This window comes from Thunnus maccoyii, chromosome 6 (genome assembly GCF_910596095.1).
Source record: "Thunnus maccoyii chromosome 6, fThuMac1.1, whole genome shotgun sequence".
NCBI classification, from domain to species: domain Eukaryota; kingdom Metazoa; phylum Chordata; class Actinopteri; order Scombriformes; family Scombridae; genus Thunnus; species Thunnus maccoyii.
The window spans coordinates 20,234,164-20,253,760 of record NC_056538.1 but is presented as its reverse complement, the minus strand read 5'-3'; the positions used below and the strand labels follow the sequence as shown (position 1 = coordinate 20,253,760).

Sequence of the window (19,597 nt, the reverse complement as noted above, 5' to 3'; positions counted from 1 at the left end):
CTGCAACTCAGATTTACATCTCAAAGGCTAAAGTGAACATTTCTTTGACTTGTATTTACATATTATCTGAAACAACATGATGAATACAGGATAAAATAAGCCAACCAGCTGCTAGCTGTAGCCTTACATTGAGCACACAGATATGAGAGTGGTATCAATCTTCTCATATAACAGTTAACCCAAGTCATGTAGCCTATTCAGGGTGTACATGCAAACTACGATTTCCTGTCTTACACTCTTTTCTCGGTCTATTCTCCTCAGGATTGTTAAACTCATCTTAAATAGTCACTGACTCATTTGTAAGGCTGATCTTGACACTTTCTCTTACAGACTTCCCCAGTGGAGCCCATGGAGGCCATCTGAGACGCACACAGTCAAAAGAGTGTTTAATTGTGAGGGTTTTTTGGCACCATATGGAGCTGCATTAGTCCTCCGCTACAGTCACACACAATCAAAGACCTCATCTGCAACACTTGTTTTAAGTAAAATGTTATATGATGACAAGACGAGCTCTTATCATCTCTGTCTAATAACAAATCACAGTGCTCATTATGGATATTTCTTCTAAGGAAAAGAGCCTTTTAATATTCCCTGTTTCACATTTTGAGTGATATAAAAGAGCTAATAAAACTTGGATTAAGACTAGGCTGTCCTCCCAAGAAAACAAAAGCATCCGTCATTTCAGCAAATCCCCAAAACGACTTATGTTTACATTCAAATGGAAGACCGCTCTAGCTGTAGGAATTATAACCCTTGTCAGCCAGATTCTAACAATGGAGTCCGCTGTTCATCTCCCTTAAGAAAATAGTTTTTGTGCCTAAACTTAAATGAAATGAGAAGCAACTTCCCAGAAATTGTGAAACAAGGTGCAAGGCGAGAGAGAAGAGAGGGAGGAAAAGGGCTGAGATGGGTGGATGATAAAGCAGGTGGTGGTTGGACTTTAATGCTGTGTCATGTCAGTGCAGACAAGCCTTTGTGATAGAGCGAGGGAGGAACTGTAGCCCTGTCCCCCTCAATAACAGTGAAAGGCATTCGCAAAACGCTTTGGGTGGAGCTATTCTTAGTGGCCCTGGAGAGACCGTCCGCACTGTCCGAGAGCCGTGACGTCAGCCTGTTCAATCAGATTTTGTCCAGAGGACGTATGTGTGAGGCGCTTTCATGATGATGACTTTGCATTTGTCTCTGTAAATAAATCTGTTGCAGCAGCCTGACATTTTGTAAAGGAGAGACACCAGATCGAGTGAAAGGTGAGAGGAGGGCGGAGCGGTTTTTGCTCGGCGGTGAACGGGGGGGGGGGGGACCGGGAAGAGATGGAGGGTGAAGGACGATGGTCAGAGATGGATGTGTTGTAGGGGACGTGTGAGGAAATGAGGAGTGAGTGTGTGCTGTGAGAGTGATGGGTCTCCCCATCTGTCATTATCTTCCTGCAGAACTAATTACAAGGTGATGGACAGCAGACTAATCACCGAGGCCACGAGTGGCATTAAATTAGCCGGATCGTGGTGTCGCGCCTGGTGCGATGGAGAAAGGGACATGAGTCCAGAGGGAGGACGAGGCGATGTAGAAGAAAGAAAAGGAAACCCGAGTTAAAAACATGTCGCATACGAGGGCAGGAGAGGACAAAAGTGATAGACAAAGAAGCAAAAAAACGTGTTTGTTCTCTCATCTTGTCCTCAGATTTTCTGTCGTTATTTACCCTCAGCTCTCTCTGGATTTTGTTTTGTCAGTGCTGTCTCTATCTCTGTCCTCCCTCGCCCCCTGTCTCTCTTGTCTTATATCAGCTTCCTGCCTATTTTCTCTCTCTTTCTCGCTCTCTTTCATTCCTCCCAGGCTTTGGCACTCTGTCTGCTAAATGAAAGCGAGTCTCTATGCAGGCTCTGTTTTATGAGACATGATGGTTCAGGCAAACCAGTGGGGTTCCTGAGCATGTGTTAACCACTCCCACTCACTGCACCTCTCATTCGACATTCATGCAGTGGAAACACACACACACACACACACACGCACACACACACATGAATACACACTTCTCCACATTCACAAGCTCACACAGCTTGACAGCTGTCCTTGCACCTGCTGGGTTTTCTCTATAGGTTTAGAAGTCAGCGAATTCAATTTCATTTTAAAATGTTTTTTTATTCTGCACAATTTTTCTTCCAGTTATCTGTGTTTTGTCTGCTGCTCTTTAAATCTGTGTGCAAGAGACAGAAACACTGACACTAACTCAACACGCACACGTAGCCACAGTGTCACAGCATCAAATAAAACCTCAGCTCAGTCTCCCGTCTCCTGTCCTCACAGGAAGTCCCTCATTAAAACAAATCTATCAGCCTTGTCTGGACGGCTTGTTCCCTTTTTGCAGTCTCACATCTCATTACTGTTCCCCTTTCATCTCACATGTGCTCATAAAAAGCTGTGGGGACGCTGCATTTTTAATCGAAACAAAAATCAGCAAACCATGTCTGATAGTCGTCAGAAGAGGAGCTGCCTTTCATAGAGAGGTCAAAGTTCAGGGTCAGCTAAGCACCCCTGGCACTGGCAGGGTTTCAGTATCTTAGGCAGCACATATGTGATGGACAGTGTCTCTAATCACAGTGGCTCCATTGTTTTGTCTACAAAATTACAGAAAAAGGTGAAAAATGACCATTATGATATCCCAGAGCCCAAGCTGGTGTCTACAAATTCCTTGTTTTATCCAACCATCAGTCTAAAACACAAAGATATTTGCTATATTATTATAAATGACAGAAAAACAGCAAATCCTTCCATTTGAGAAGCTGGAACCAGACTATGTTTGGTATTTTTGCTTTAAAAATAACTGAATAAATAAATTGATTATCAAAAAAGTTGCTTTCTGTCAATCAACCAATCGATTAATAGACTACTTTTTTTCGTGCAAATTCTCGCTTTCTATAATATCAGTGTGTGGCCACAACAGTATGGTTAAAGTTAGAAAGATTGTCATAGTCATAGAAATAAAATATGGTTAGACAAGTAAAACACTTGATTATGGAAATTTTAGAGAAAACACACACAAGTCAAACACGCTGCATGTCCATCCACCACCTCGACCACCGCAGCCTCACAATCTCGCTACCTCGCCGGCACTGGAGGTGCAGAATTGTCCAATACAGACGTAAATTCCAGGGTTTTACTGAGCAGTTCACCCAGAAACAGATTTTTCCCCCTAGTTTTATTAGAGCCATGACAAAGTAAAACTTGCCTGTTTTTTTACAAGAAGAAGAGCACAAATTTTGCAACAGACGTTTAATTTCACGACCTCTCACACTTATCTTGGGTCTCGACTCTCCCAGGTGGGGATCAACTGCGCAGCCACATAACACAGGACACCCACAGATAATGTCGGACACACACACACACACACACACACACACATGCCCCTGTCTCTCAGGGACTGGGACACCTTGGCTCCAGTGATATTGCCTCTGTCTGCGTCCCTGCCCAGCGTGCCTCGATGATCCCGTCATTATCACACCCTTAATGCTTCTCACCACACTCTATATTTCCTCTGGCATGCCATCCATCTGCCTAATGGGCCAGCAGGGTGCGGCCCAGCCAGTCATCACTTGTGCACATTGCTTTTATGTGTGTATTCGTGTAGTCAAGTATCTTTTTCAACCATTGTTTGCGTCAAACAGTTCATTTAGGGGCATCTGCTTGTGCGTCTGTGTGCGCGGTCGTCAAGTCATATCTGACCTCTGTTTACACGCATTTGTATGTTTGAAGTCACCTGTGTCAGTGTGTGTTTGTGCTTCTGCTCGTATCACTTTGCTGTACTGTATGCAGGTAGGTGTGTGTGTGTGTGTGTGTGTGTGTGTGTGTGTGTGTGTGTGTGTGTGTGTGTGTGTGTGTGTGTTTGTAATCTGGCCTGCGTATGTTTGTGTGTCAGTACCAGTGAACTCTCTAACTGCGTCAGCCATTAGGCCGTTATGGACTGTAACTGAACCCTCTGAAAGCTCCGCTCTCGTCCACTGCTGGAGGGCAATGACGGATGGGTGTGCGGAGGGAGGAGAGTAGTCATTGTAGTCTTAGTTGGATGGTTGTACAAACAAGAGGAGTGGAGTCTGTACAGGTAGAGGGCATCTGAGGTGATTCCTACTGTACCTGCATAAACAGATCGCAGCCTCGACCTTCCTACGCTGAGTCATGAGTCTCACTAAAAATAACTGGATTGTCAAGCTTTACTATCAGGGTGTGTGTGTTTGTATATGCATCCAATAATGATGATAATACATTTAATGCTCTGTATATAACAACTTTCCTGCAATAAATGCAGTTTAAAGGTCGAAGGAGGAAACATAATTTTTTTTTTTTTAATATATTTATACAAGGTAGGCTGGGTTGTTTGTTCCTTTACAACAATGTAGCGTTTACAAGTTAAATGAAATCACAAAGGAAGTAACAAAGACGGACAAACACATTAATAAAACAGAAACTGGACAATATACAATGTGCAGGCTCAGTGAAAGCAGTCGCCAGCAGGCAGAGAACGTTTCGAAATGTTTTTTCTGTGTGTTTTATTTTAGTTTGGTCAGCGAAAGCAGACTAAACTTAAAAACTAACACACACACACACACACACACATATCAAATCAAGTCTAATAGTTTGTTTATCTGACTGAAAAATGGACACACTCCTCAGCCTCTCAGCCAAGAAGATGAAAGATTAACTGGAAACTGCTTAATCATTGAAAACTGGCTGGAGGACTTGAAATGAGTCTCTATCAGCCATCTAAGACTTTGATAATGAAATAATTTGACTTCTACTTAGAAAATAGTAAGTCACATCACGCCCCAGTAGCCTGCTGGTTAAGACGTCTGCCAAATGACCACAATGTCCACAGTTTGATTCCGACAGCTGACCTTTGTCGCATGTCGTTCCGTATCTCTCTCTCTCTCTCAGCTTGTTTCCTGACGTCTCTCAACTGTCGCTGTCCAATAAAGGTATAATGTGCCTAAAAATATATTTAAAAAAGAAAATAGTAAGTCACTGTGTTGATCCCCATACAGAGGGTTTGTAATAAAAATGGATTTTTGTTGACTTATTGTAAGATTTTATGCTTGTAGGTTTGGTGTAATAGTGTCATGAAAGGTATTTTTTTCCTTGTTAATGTTCTCTTTTGGTCCCTTAAACTATTTTCAAAAGATAATTCAAACACATCTCTTCACTTTTGGAGAGAACAGAGCAGTTCAACGAGGTAAATACAACTCATTAGGGTCTTCTAAATGTTGGTGGGATCTTCACGTTATTTATTAAGGAATAAAATTCTTCTGACAACAATATCAGTGTCGACATCATTCGGTTTTTGTTCTGTATTAACCATCATTTTGGAGAGAAAGCCAGTAGAAATGGTGGCTAAAAGAGCAGATATTTATTTATTTTATTTATTTCATGTTTATTTTTATTGGGACACGTACATACAGTAGAATTGACTAATGTCATAAACTACATATTTTATAACCTGAGCTTGTTTGCTGTGCCTGCCCTTAAACACACACACACACACACACACACACACACACACACACACACACACACACACAAAAATACACATAAAACAGCACAAAACACAAACAATGACACAATAAAAATAACCATATCTGTTGAGAATATTTAAGATAATTGTAATTATGAAAATCTACTTTGATTGGTGATAGGGACATGATATAATAGTGATTATTTAATTAAACTACACACTTTTATACAAAAAAAGGGAACGGATGACTGTGACTCAACACACACAAAACACACACAATGTACGGCCTGCATACCAGACATAATGCCACTTCAACCACTAAATACCAAAACACATTGATTGTTATTGAACTGGTCCATCCTCTGATGTCCATGGTGAATTATTTAGTGTTTTGCACTTGCGTTGTTGACAGCAAGGCCAGTGTGTGTGTGTGTGTGACTGACGCAGCTCCATCCATTAGTCCTCCTCATTTGATAAAACACTTCTCGCTCATCACTGGCTTTTTGTCTAATCACACACACACACACACACACACACACACACACACACACACACACACACACACACACACACACACACAAACACAAACACACACACACACAAACACACCTTCTACAGTCTGTCTCTGAGTTTTAGGGGGAGACGACAGGTAGAGGAGCACTAACAGCTTTTAACACACTCCCCCTTTAGTCTCCCATAGGTCTCCTCTTGTACTTTACCCTACAGCCTCCCACATATACTGTATATACACCTCCCCCTTCCTCCTCCTCCTCCTCCTACTCCTCGTCCTCCTCTTACTGCAGCCATGCCTCTCACTCCTGACTCACCCTGCCTCCCAGCTAATAGTCCCTGACTCATGTTATTCACAGAGCTGTCTGTGTGTCAAGGGCAGACTCAGAGGAACAAGGGAGGATGACGGGAGGGTTAAAAAAGGAGTCAGATCAGGGAGGGATACGGTGGGGTGGGAGAACCGGAGGAGACGTGACAGCACAAGACAAGACAGAGGAAATAGAGGGAAATTATTTTGATATATGTATAGTTTAGGACACAGGCAGACATGGAAGGAGAGATGAAAAAAGGAAATTAAAAAAGAAAGATATTAAAGGATGAAAGAAGAAGAGAGGCAAGGTCGACCACGAGTGGTTGTGATCACCAGAGGAATAGTGTTTGAGTGATCAGATATCTGAGCCATCAGCAGGCATTTAAAAGCTTTAGTGGACTAAAAGCTGTATGTGTGTGTGAGTCTGTCTTTACTAATGAAGTTATTCCGACCTCAGCTGATCTCAGAGCTGCTGAGAAACTGCTACAGCGAAGTGCTGCTGCAAGACACATCTGTAGGATTGATGACTACAATGAAATATTATCCCAGAGTGCTTCAGTTTTTCAACTAGTAGAGCTCCAGTTGGTTCAAGTTGAGCTCACTCGGCCTCGGTACTGTACTTCAGCACTCACCTCTCATCCCGAAGGACTTCTGCGGTATCTGTCTCTCACTTGATCTCTGCATCCTCCCCCGCTGCCCTTCTCTCCCTCCTCTCCCCCCCCGCCACCCTCGCTTCTTCTCTACAACACATCTGCAAAGTCAGGGAAATAAGACTTAAGCATCCTCGCGGTCCAGTATTCACTCCATCATCCCCTCCCATTCTTCTATTTTGCATGTCAAGCTCAGCGGCAGCATGTAGAGACATTACTCTCCGACCCCCGCGGCTCAAACTGCTCGCACGACTTTTTGAGTCTTTTTTACGCTGCGACACATTAGTATTGGCTATTTATAGTCAGCTCACTGCCATCCAGAGGAAGCAATGTAGAGACTAAGTGTCACTGTGGCTCTATTAAAAGGCACAGAGTGAGATGTCAGCAAAATATCCCCGTCTTTGTTTATCACCCGTGAGACCCACATGTCATTTAAACTTCATTAAACCAGACTTGATGTGTTTGCTTTAAATAAGTGAGACAAAGCTGTATGTTTTGTCTTGATAATTATTACCATTATTACAAATGAATCATATACTGACGTGTTTCTTCTGTCTCCTTCAGCATGTCTGTTGCAGTCAGAGCTGGTAAACTACGAGAGAGTGAAGGAGTATTGTCTGAAGGTGCTGAGCCACCAGAGAGACCACTTCAAGGCCATGTACCGCGCCGGCATCGCCTTCTATCACCTGGGCGACTACGAATGTGCCCTACGTTACCTGCGTGACGCCAAGAACCGTGAACCCACAGGTCAGTTACACTCATATAATAAACAACTTACTATATTAGTACAACTGCAGGCTGCAGCTCAGCTCTTTAAGTTGAATTATAAAACACAAGCTCAAGGTGGTAAAAACACTTCTCACAATATCTGCAGGGAATTCGATAATTAGCCGTAATGTTTTATTAATTGTACAATGTAGACTTGAGTTCCTACTAGATTGTGAAACAATGGCACATGTTCCTGCAGGGCTGTAATAATGAGGTCATGTTCTTGGTAATTTTTATTGATTTATTGATTTTTTTCCCTGTGTGTCAATTTGTGGGGTTTCATGGGTAATATGAGGGGAGTTGACATAATGCAATTAAAAAACTTACATATAATGGGTATTTTATAAGCTGATTTCAGAATTTTATTCGGCTTATTATTTTTAAATTGAACTACTTTCAGGCCAAAAAAATAATAATATAACACAGGTCTCCTCGAAAAATCTTTAAAACACCATTTCAAACCATGTTGAAAAGTAAAACAGTTAATTGAATAAGTCAAATACACTTTTTTTAAATTATGAAGAACTGAGACATTCTTTTTGTTTTTTTGGTTTCAGAAGCCATTAAGTCTTATTTCAGTTTTGTGTTTTATTTAACATACTGTGATTTCTGCCAGTTTCTCTGCATGAAAAGATGAGCTGTCTGCACCAGAGTGTAGTTCAGCTTAGTAAAATGGCAAATAGTTGTTTTTACCTTTCAGTTTTTGTCTGGATTAAACAATAAAAATGATGTCTAACATGCTAATTAAGAGTTTTAGATGCGCTGACCTTTGGACAGAGCCAGACTAGCTGCTTCCCCCTCTTTATGCTAAGCTAAGCTAGCCGGCAGCTGCTTGTAATTTCATATTTAACAGACAGACATGAGAGTGATATCGATCTTCTCGTTTAACTCTTGACAAAAAAAGTGAATAACCATATTTGCCAAAATGTCAAACCATTCAGCTAACAAATAGGATTAGAGTAAAATTGTGACTCCTCTCTTTTTTCAGCCTTAACATCAATCACATTTTCTCTCTCCATCGCAGACACCAATGTGCTGCGGTACATCCAGCTGACAGAGATGAAGATGAGCAAGAGCGGACAGCGGGAACGAGAGAGCGGCAAAGAGACCCAGGGCTAACCCTCGACCTTTTCACCCTCCTGACCCTTCGACCTTTGACCCTACATCGACCCGGCCTCTCTCCACCTCTGTTAACCCTCGACAGCACAGCCCACGGACAGAAGAGACAGACCCAATCACCTGCTAGAGCGATTGGCGGGAGACATATCAAGCGCTGTCTGCAAACCACCCTAATTTTCCATCTTCTTATCCCTCTCTCCCCTCCTCTTCCTCCCTCAGGTGCTGTGGTTCCTCTCCCTTAGACGCAGACAGTCAAGCAAACGTAAAAAAACAGAAAAACAACAAAAAAACAAGGAAACAGCTGTATTATACTCATATGAATCAGTCCTTGTGGTGGAATGAAAAAGGAGCTTCAAAACATACTTATGAATAACAGACATTTGCGTAATTTAGTAAATGTTTAAAAAAAAAAATTTTTGTTTCTGCTCTCTCTCTCTCTTTTTCTCTCTTTCACTCTGCCTTCTCTCTCTCTCTCCGTCTATCTCGGACTCTGAGGAGAATATCGGGGGTTGGGAAGCTCAACCATGAGGGCAGGGGTGTGTGTGGAGGCAGTTTGTAATAGCGAGGGGTGTGTGTGTGTGTGTGTGTGTGTGACACATATCAAGACCATATAGCCCAATTTGATTGTACATCCAACCCAACAGGGCTCACTCAGGCCCCTTAATCAGACTATGATGGGACAGATGTGCACGAGAAATCTTTCATCTTGTAGAGAAAAAAAAAAAACCTGCCTCTATGCTTAATCTGTCGCTCTGCTGTCTCACTTTTCTTTCCTGGATGCCATGTATCTCCATTTCTGGACTGTTTTTTCTTTGTTATTGTTTTCAATTCAAGGGCTAATTCAAGTGTTTGTAATTCGTTCCTGAGGTTTTTCATTTGCTTTCGCTGTTCATCATACTCAGCTGTTAATAGCATCTGCGGCAAAACGGACAAACTTCTGCAGCGGTTCTGCTGTTGTGGAAACTGGTGTGTCTTGAATCTGTTGTCCGAAGCCCCTCCTGGGTCGTGTGTCATTGTTGTTGTTGTTTGTTGTCGTTGAGACTGTCCAAGCCCCTCCCTCTCCTCTCCTCCTAATCACCTCTCTCTGTTCTCCCGTTAATGATGTCACAACGGAAAATAGCCAATGGAATCGGAGTTCCATCAAACGCCCGTTGGCTAGATGGAGATCCGCTCTAACGTTTCACAACGAGCTGGAAAAAAAAAAAACTCCACAGCCAGAAACACATTTCTACGAGGAGGTCCAACCTTTTATCGCTAATGTTGACGCTTCCCAGACATCGATAACAAACCAAGTAGACTCTGGGCAGCGTTAGTGCAGGGAAAACAATCACATCTGTCCTGACATCTCAGACCACTCAGCTTTAGTGCAATTCAACAAGAGTGTGCTGTTTGAGATTTCTTCCGCTGTCACTTTATAGTATCTTGATCGATACAGTATCTGTGTTTGTAAGTACAGATAACACACAACATTAGCATTAGACATCACTATCGATGATATCCATGGCTAGCTGTCAAAAGATACATAAGATATGTGCTTCTCTTGTGACTTGTGAAGCCTAATCATTGATAATATCGCTTTTATTGATAGCTTTACCACAGGCTCAAATCTGCCTGCCCTGTTCTACGGAAGGTTGGATTGATCATATGTGAGAGCATGACCTGAATTTCCCTGAAACCCAGTTTCCTCTTTCCTGTGTGCAAGCCCACCTCCTGCATGTAATGTGCGGCTCCAGAGAGTTATTTCAGACGTATGGGATAGGGATTATATCTGCTCTATTGCTCTCTCTCTTTCTCTCATGGCATGCTGCCACTCAACTGTTGGCTCATACCTCTATTTTATCCATTCTGCCCTTTATAAACACAAAAAGAAGGTGACAGCTTGTGATCACAGCAGTAGAATAGGTATCAAGTAGGAAGCATATCTGGAAAAAAAAAGGCATCTGCTTCAGTCGAGGTGAGAGATAAGCGGTAAAACCCAATTTCAAGAGGGAAGTGGGAATCAAAGATTTCCCTTCTACATTTTCCAGTGACCTGCTAGGAGGTAAATAGGGACTTAATTGTGTCAATGGGACTCTAGAGAGATGGCACCATGCGTTGAAGAGACTGGCATTATACAGAGAGGCTCCGGTGGAGGGAGAAATAGGCCATCATCAGCCCCAACAAAGCAGCTGCAGCTCCAAGTCACTCTGGCAAATAGAAAAGTTTAGAGCCAGGAGATTTATCACCTAGCTGGCTGAAAGTATGTGGACACCTGCATGTTACACACCCATATATGACTGCTGAAAACAATACGTTGCTGTGACAGCCTCACTCCACCTGGCTGCAGAGATTTGCTCCCATTCAGCCACAAGAGCATCAGAGAGGTCGAGCACTTCCTCCCATAGGTGTTTGTTGGGGTTGAGGTCCGGGCTCTATGAGGGCCAGTCAAGCTCTTCCACATCAAACTGGGAAAACCATTTCTTTATAGATCCGCCTTGTGCACGGCTGCATTATCATATTGAAACAGGAAAGGGTTTTCACCAAATTGTTGCCACAAACTTGAAAGCACAACCTAGGAGTCAGGACCCACCAAAGGAGTCACAAGATAAACCTAAAAAGGCCTTGAGATTAGAGCTGCAACAGAAAATTAATTGGCAACTCTTTTGATAACTGATTAATCATTTTAAGTCATTTTTTAAGAAAAAAAATTCTGTACTTTCAGCGTCTTAAATGTGTCCTTTCTTATAGTAAACTGTATATTTTTGGGTTGTGAACTGTTTTTATTTTAGGTTGCATCTTGGGGAATGGGGATCAATTTTCTGAAATTTCATTTTTACTGGTTAGTCATATCTCTGAAAATGATTCAAAGTGAAGACTCTGAGAAAAGAAAATCACTCTTTGGTAACAAAACATCACAACAGAGACACATGCAAACCTGTTAAGAGAGTTTGTAAGTAAGTTGACAGAATTTCAAAATCCCCCCAAAAATGACCAAAAAGTCTAAAATATGATTGTATACAGCAGTTTTAAGATTATCCTTGATTGGAACGAATAGCCCAAAAAAACTGGAGTTATCCACATTACTACGACAGGATTGTCCACATACTTTTTGCCACATCTTCTGTCATAATCTGAGATATTTTCTGGGATATCAGTTATATCAATATGACAATAGTTCATATTTAATTACATGACTCTATTACAGCAACATGATCAAATTTTCTGAACTTGTCTTATAACTTAATTTCTCAGAGACCAAATTAACCCTTAGATTACATCATATCTGGTAGGGCTGGGCAATATGGACAAAATCAAATATGATATTTTTGACCAAATACCTCGATATCGATATTGTGACAATATTGTAGGGATGAATATTGGTGCTTTCACAAAGTATTTACACAATGAGATTTTTGATAAGTAATCATCAGTAATGTTGATACAATGACTAAGTAGCCTTTTAAAACCAGGAAAAGACAACACTTATGCCATATCACGATAAGACGATATCTAGTCTCATATCACGATATCGATATAATATCGATATATAGCCCAGCCCTGACACCTAGTTAGTATCACCGAGCTGTAGTGTTGATTCGGGCTAAAACATCTGCCTTCCTCACTCCTGATGTGCCTCTGTGCTCTTTTCTTTCTCTCTGTCTCTCTGCTTCTCTCTGGCGCTGCTCTCCCAGCAGAGATACAGTAAATCAACAAACAGTGAGAAGTGGCACCTGCAGGCTTGGTCTCCATGGCTGCCTGGGCTCAGTCTGCTCACCCGTGGGCCCCTCGGGGATAGGTCTCCTCCCATGGTCCTCTCTCCATGGCACCAGTCTGCCATCTTGTTTTAGTCTCGCTGTGCGTACGACCGTCTAGGGGATCACTAGCTGCACATAAAGCAGGACGCAGGTTCATCTCTGGCTGATCAGTTCTCTTGATAAATGGCAGGACTGACTCCGAGGCTGTTATCGTGAGCATAATCTGCCAAACACGCTGTCTGTGCAAATAAAGACACCAGGGGCCAGATGCATAAACAATGAGTACGCACAAAAACCATGCATACCGTACGCCATACCTGCACATAAACTGGTATTTACAAACACAGAATGTGCACACATCACACATTCTTCAGACCAGACGTACAAACGTTTTTTTAAAGGGTGATGTGATGAGGTGGAGGTGAAATATAATGTGAGAGACAGAATGTTTTAGTAAAACATTGTTTTGGTTGATAACCTGCTGCACTGACTGTGTGATTTACACAGAGATTTATAAAACACCAATCAAAGACCCATTTACAAAAATTCTTTTAATTTACACAGGAGTCGATATTGTATTTTGCTGTTAATATTCTTTTTTATCCTTAGTTGTGTCACATCTTCTGTTTAGATATAAGTGCTACAAACTAATAATTGATAACATTTCTGAGATATCACTGCTAACGACGCTTTACAGGTCCATGTGATGAATTAATGATATGGACGTCAGAAAGAGCCACACAGCTGTGCATAAAGGTTGCGTGTTATGACAGATGTCCCAGCTGTTGGAGAACCTCGCCGGTGCAACACAATCCTGGGTCTTCATCCATTTATGGTTAATTGTGGGAGAGGAAATGAGTCTCGTGTACGTGCGCCTGTAGTTCCACAAAGACTGAGATTTATAAAACAGACACATGCGTACGCACAGTTTTATAAATCTGACGTAAAGCATGCATATGTGTATTTCTGGCTTTGTGCGAGTTTTGTGCATCTGGCTCCTCTCTACTTCAGTGTAGCTTTGAGAACAAAAAGCACAAGCAAAAGAAAAAAGAGACGGAAAAGTTAAACTACTGGCTGTGTTCTTTTTTGCTCTTTTACTTTGATGTCATTTGAGGTAAATGTTTGTCAAAATGTCAAAGTAGTTTTTTGTGAATATATGATACAAATGTACAAAAAAAAAATTAACAAAAATGGAAAGTTTTATGGTTGTGAAAAGCTTTACTTTACTGAATTACTTTATTGACAGAAAAGAAAAGCGAGAGATAGAAAAGAGAATTTAACCAGCTGCTCCACAGAGCCGCTTTTTGACTGTGTCCGTATTTGTTGGTATTTCTGTTGACGTCCCTTTCTTTAAAGGGATCCAGAGCCGGCTCAGAGTATGTGCAATGACCCTTTGACCCACCCACCCTCTGAATGACCTTTCACCCGACTCATCTGTTTCTGTATACAGTAAAGACGACCAGTAACGCAGGAGTGGATGAGAACTCTGAGGAACTTGTACCAGAGCGCAGAGCTGCTTCTCACAGCGATGGACCTCCATCCTTCTTGTTTCTGTGTTGATGGAGAGGAAAAAAAAAACATGAAGCTGGAGACATCAAGGCTATGACTGCGTTTTTGTCACTGGAAGATTTGTCTCGCCTCGCTCCCAAGAGGCCTTTTTCCATTCAACATCCAAACACCACAGGTCTCCATCACTGGTTTTACTGAACTGCTAGCCCGGGAATGCACTATTGATTGGTAAATGAAGATTATGAATAAAGTTTCAAACAAAGAGGAATGATGTTGTTTTGTGGTTTGAAGTCATTTCAGTAACATTTTACTCATGGAGGTGAGTTTACTCGTCATGGGGAGAAATACTCAGCCTGTAAAAACAGATTAAGAGCTTCTGAGAAAGTTTTCAAAGTTCATTCTTGACCTTGGAAACAGCTTTTAACAAAACAGTCTCACCTTAAGGTCCAGTTAGTGTTTCCAAAGTCAATTATGAAATCAACTGCTTAGACAACATGGAAGAGACGTCTTTAAAGTGCTCAGAAAAAAAAAGTGGAAATTTGAAATTCTGCAGTTGCATGAAAACTGAGCAAACTACATCTGCTGATGAAGATTATGTGATATGATCGAAAGCTCCAGAACAGCCACAACATGGACTTTAAGGTGAGACTGTTCAGACAACCCTGGTGATGTCATTAGGGGTTATCTTGACTTGTAAAGTCTACAAACATGGAGTTTGAAAGATGCAAACAGTCAGGAAGTGTCTACTGAACAGAGGTGCATTGTGGTAAATGTAGGATCCAGATTTTATAAAGCCCGACTCCACCTACAGAATTAAAGTCAGGATATTTTGGCCTCTGCTGCATCGATTTTGACATTTTTTCTTTTGCAAGTCCCCAAACTTTATGGAAGAAAAACTTGTCACAACCCGGCTTTAAAAGTGAGTTACACACAGAGCAAAGAGCAAACACTGAGAGGGAGTGAGATACATTTGCAGAATTCGTGTCATCCTTTAAATCACTTCTTAAAATTTATCTTTATGTCATGTCACTGTTCGTTTTACTTTCCTTTCAATATGTTTTATCTTTTCTACTTGATCATTTCGCCCTTTTCATCTTATTTTATTCTATTACATTCTTTGTACTTTTCGCAGCCTGGTTTTATTTAATTGTATTATCTTGATTTTTCCATGTAAAGCACTTTGTAACTTTGTTTTTAAAAGTGCTTTATAAATAAAAAAAATTCAATCATTATTATATTATATAGACTCAGATGCTCCAGTCTACTGCATCACTGACAAGCTCTCAACTCTACTATCTAACTTCCTGACAGACAAAACGTCAAAGACAAAGAGTCAAGCCTGGGCCACCACAAAAACCCAAGACTTAAAAGTCAAAACTGTAGCAGTAGAGTCTGATTGTCCAGACTTAAAAAGCACTGTGCAACATTAGACTTTTGCCTGCCTGTTAAATTCTTCCAGGCTTCATGTGTCCAGATTGTAACACACAGCTTTTTTTTCTACTTTCTAAATTTTGAGCCCAAGCTGAGGTAACACTGATGACATCATCACAGAAGACCTTATGCAACTGTTTGTACAGAAATAAACTGACTTTGACATATAAAACCAACAGAGTGCCCCTTTAAACATCCAACACAGTTTCTAAGAGGTCTGCGTCTTATTCTAAAAATCACTTCTCCACATTTATCATTACAAAAATACAGATTTAATCATCTTTGTGTCAAGTTGTTCTGTCCTTAAAATGGCTTGTGATGTCGGTCATTTTGAAACAGTGTCACTTAATAGCTCAGATTCATTGAAATGTACTAAGTGCACAGATTTTTTTAGTATCAAACTGAATTTGTGGTGTGATGCTTTCATAAAAGATTTAGTTTAAGACAAAGGGAGTCCTTCGAGAGATCTGGGGACACACCAGCTGGCAGCCAATCTGGTTAGTTGTTCATGCCTTCACTTCAAAATACACAAACACACTGTTAGCTCTCCCTCTCTTGTCCATCTCTCATCCAACACTGCCACCACCTGAATGTATGTTCAAACTGTGTGCGCACTGACAAGATCGCTCCCTGAAACAAAGGAAAAAAATGAGAGAAATATGGTGAAAAACTGTTGAGGAGACAATGATGGGAAGGGCAGAGAAGGTGAGACACATGTGATGTGAGTCATCGCTGCTGTAAAGGACAACAGGCAGATATAAAAAGACAGGAAAGCACAGAGTGTCTTCTGTATTCACAGACAAAAAACTCCTGTTGTGTGTGTGTGTGTGAGCTGTGAACTGGCCACGCGACGCTCAGCCTGCCGAATCCTCTCTGCTGGCTCTTCAACACCTCTCACCCTCTTCCTCACTTCATTTTCAGTCCCGTCATCCCCCTTTTTTTTCTCCCCTTTTTTTTCCTTTGTTGTTGCTTTTAATAGCATCACCATGGAAGTGAGGAGAGGTTGCTAGGTAACTGGCTGGCGTCTAGAAGGGTTTTTGATTGGCAGTCACACTGACAGACACAGCAGTGGAGTGTGTGAGGATTTCTGAGTGTGTGTTTGTGTCACCTGCATACACTGCATGTGTCCGGAGTCGTCTTTGCACCCAAGGGTTGTACTGTGAGGTTAAAATTTAACACTTTGTTTGCCATTCTGAGGATTTCTTTCCTCTCTGACATCTTAAATTTAACTCAGTAGCTGTTTCTCTCTGCATGAAGGCACCTTCATCTGCCTTTTATGGTAATTGCAATGTCAGAGAGCGACTATGGGAATGCATTACGTGGAGAAAAACAGCAGACTTGGAAATGATATGACATCATAGGCCACAGTGGTGACATCTAGAGGATTTTATCTGCTACTGCGGTGCCCTTTGTTACTGCTGCTGCATGCATGTGACCTCCCCAGATCATGTTAATGGACGGATTCACATTTTTTAAGTCTGTCTTAAAAGGACAGCGAGGTGCCCATATGAGCACAGAAAGACCTATCTTTTAAACTGTTTCCTGAAAACAACAGTTGACCATCAGATATTACTGCACACAAAGAAAAGAAAATCGATGTAGCAGCGACACTGAAGCATCTTTCTTTGTTTTTTATTCGTCTCTCAGGGCAATCATTCATCACTTGTCACACTTATTCCTCATTTAACCCAGAAAAGTCACAAGTTGAGACTGGAGACAACATGGACGTTTCAGTCGTTTCCTTGGTTTTCCTGTTATATTAAACAAATATATACAGATATCCCAGGAAGAGCGTCATAACAATAATTAATCCTTTCCAATAATAACAATAAATTTAATAAATACTCAGTGTTCTTAACCACACGAGGAGAATGAGTCCGGGCTCATTCTTCTAACATGTATGGGATTGTCTTCATCCCATACAAATAATAACACACACGCATATTCACACACACACACACACACACGCACACACACACGCACGCACACACACGCGCGCACACATGCTCACTTAGAGAAATTTGCACAGTCAAGTAAATACCATCTGCAGTTTAACCGTCCACTGTACGAAAACAACTCCGGAGATGAAAGTTGATTTGTCAGCTGTGACTAGAGCGCTTTGTGCCGAGTCCAATCGTCCGCAGAGAGACTAACTAGTTGCACAACATGGCTCCTAAAGTGCCACTGATGTTGAATACAGCAGGTGAGGGGAGGATATCCAAACAGTCCTAGACGAGCATGAGGTCGAAGTTGTTTTATGGAAATCAGGTAGCATTTTTTTTTCCTTCAACGTCTCCTTCTTTGTGTCCATCTCATGGATCCATCCAGAGTGCTACTGACTGCTAGTGAGGAATGTTTTCAATCGAAACATGAAAAAGACAAACGGATGCGTAGCGACTTGTGGACTTATTTTGAAGAAGTACTGCCTGTAGCGTACAGCGAACCATTCACACGTAAAATAACATGCACTGAAAAAGCACCGGCACGCAAAAATGAACCCATTTTGTTCAGTAATATATACACATTCACACAAAGAAAAAACACACCTGGTCTGCCAAACCAATAGAAAAAACTTTTTTTTTTTTTTTGCTAAGAGGTTACAGCAGGGATGGTGCAAGCACTGAGAAAATAAAACTCTGTTTTTACTGTACAAGGCTGAGGATAATAACCAGTCCACCAGTGCTGTGAGAAAAGGCTTTTTCCTGTCTCAGTCTTGGAGGGAAGAGGACGATGACCCCCATGCAGAGAGACAACACATGAGGATGAAGGCAGAGCTGATGTTTCACAAAGCTCTGACGAAGGAGAGTTTATGAGGGATGTTTGTGCACCGGCAGAACAAACGGCGTGCAAAATAAGAACAAGGACACTCTCTATTAAGGATTTCAAACAGTTTAAACAGCTCCTGTGCTTCTCAAGGAAACACTCCCAAAACAACAACCAATGTTCAGGTGTAATAGTGAATGAATATATTTGTGTGGTCTTTGGATAAGTGCGGTGAGATAAGTGGAATGAGGGCAGCTACACAGACAGGCAGAAGCACAGGCAGATGGATCGAAACGAACAGTTAGCAAAGTCAAAAAGTGGCTTCTTAGAGTACTTGAATGGCTTTTGAAGGTTGTGAGTCTTGAAGGAAATGAAGCCTGGGCGTGGTGCGCTGAGGAAGTGAACGAGGAGAAGGTAGCAATGGCTTCCTAAAGGTGAAAGTGGGTAAGGTAGGTGGGTGAGCACATTACAAGGCTTTTAAGAGGACTCGTGGACCCTCAGTGTCGTGCAGGTTAGTGAGAACTACAGGGGGAAGGCTTGCTTATTAGGACACTCGGTTGAAGGGCACACGAGAGGGATGGCTTCCAGTAAGTGCCTCCAAACAAACTTCAGTGAGTGCACTCGCTCGGCTCAGACATCAGTAGGCATTCCTCACTGTCTCCTAGTGTCATGGGAACAGGTTTGTATACAAAAACTTGGAAATGTTCACCGTCTGCTTCTCACTACGAGTACTGCTGTCCACACAGAGTGGCAGGCTGCAGCTGTCCACACAGAGGAACAGTGTGGTCCGAACTCTGGCCCTCCACGTCCATGTCCATCAGATTTGGCCGCGCCGTGCTGGCGCTGCTGTCCCCAGATCCGAGGGGGCTGTCGCAGCTGCTGCCCGGCGAGTCGCTCAGGGTCCGGGAGAGAGAGCCCAGCTTCCAGGGGTCAGCTCTCATCCTCACAGGGGTGGGACGCGGCCGCGGGGCGAACTCGAGCGTCTTGGGTCTCTCCAGGGGGCTGATGAGGCAGAGAGGATCTGGGTCAGGGATCGGTGGAGCGGGGGCTTTACGCCGATGAGGGATTGGGAAGAGGGTGGAGGGGTCAGGGAGTCGAGGAATGTCCAGAGTGTCCTGCGTACCTGAATAATAAGCGAGATAATGGCAAGAAAAGAAGAAAGTATTTAATTTCTGTAAGCTGTAAGTTGATTGAAAACGCAGCATTTGGGTCACAGATCTTCATCAGGCATCAAACTCACAATATGAAACAAAAACATCTTTGCAGAAGAGCCACGAGATGCAAAAAACAAACCAAAATGAGACAA

At 42.1% G+C, this 19,597-nt stretch overlaps 2 protein-coding genes across 3 annotated transcripts in view; one reads left to right on the top strand and one right to left on the bottom strand.

The window, feature by feature from the left end:
• The window catches only part of ttc9b (tetratricopeptide repeat domain 9B), a 28,595-nt gene extending 16,400 nt beyond the window's left edge, over window positions 1-12,195 (top strand). Inside the window, exons 2-3 of the mRNA XM_042413098.1 lie at window positions 7,532-7,714; window positions 8,760-12,195. Coding sequence (XP_042269032.1) covers window positions 7,532-7,714; window positions 8,760-8,854 — 278 coding nt within the window. The 3' untranslated portion in view covers window positions 8,855-12,195. The remainder of the gene's footprint in view (window positions 1-7,531; window positions 7,715-8,759) is intronic.
• A 4,958-nt stretch (window positions 12,196-17,153) lies between these two features.
• Window positions 17,154-19,597, bottom strand: part of map3k10 (mitogen-activated protein kinase kinase kinase 10) — a 37,869-nt gene continuing 35,425 nt past the window's right edge. For both annotated transcript variants that reach the window (XM_042415264.1, XM_042415265.1), the window contains one exon: window positions 17,154-19,414. In XM_042415264.1, coding sequence (XP_042271198.1) covers window positions 19,014-19,414 — 401 coding nt within the window. In that variant the 3' untranslated portion in view covers window positions 17,154-19,013. The remainder of the gene's footprint in view (window positions 19,415-19,597) is intronic.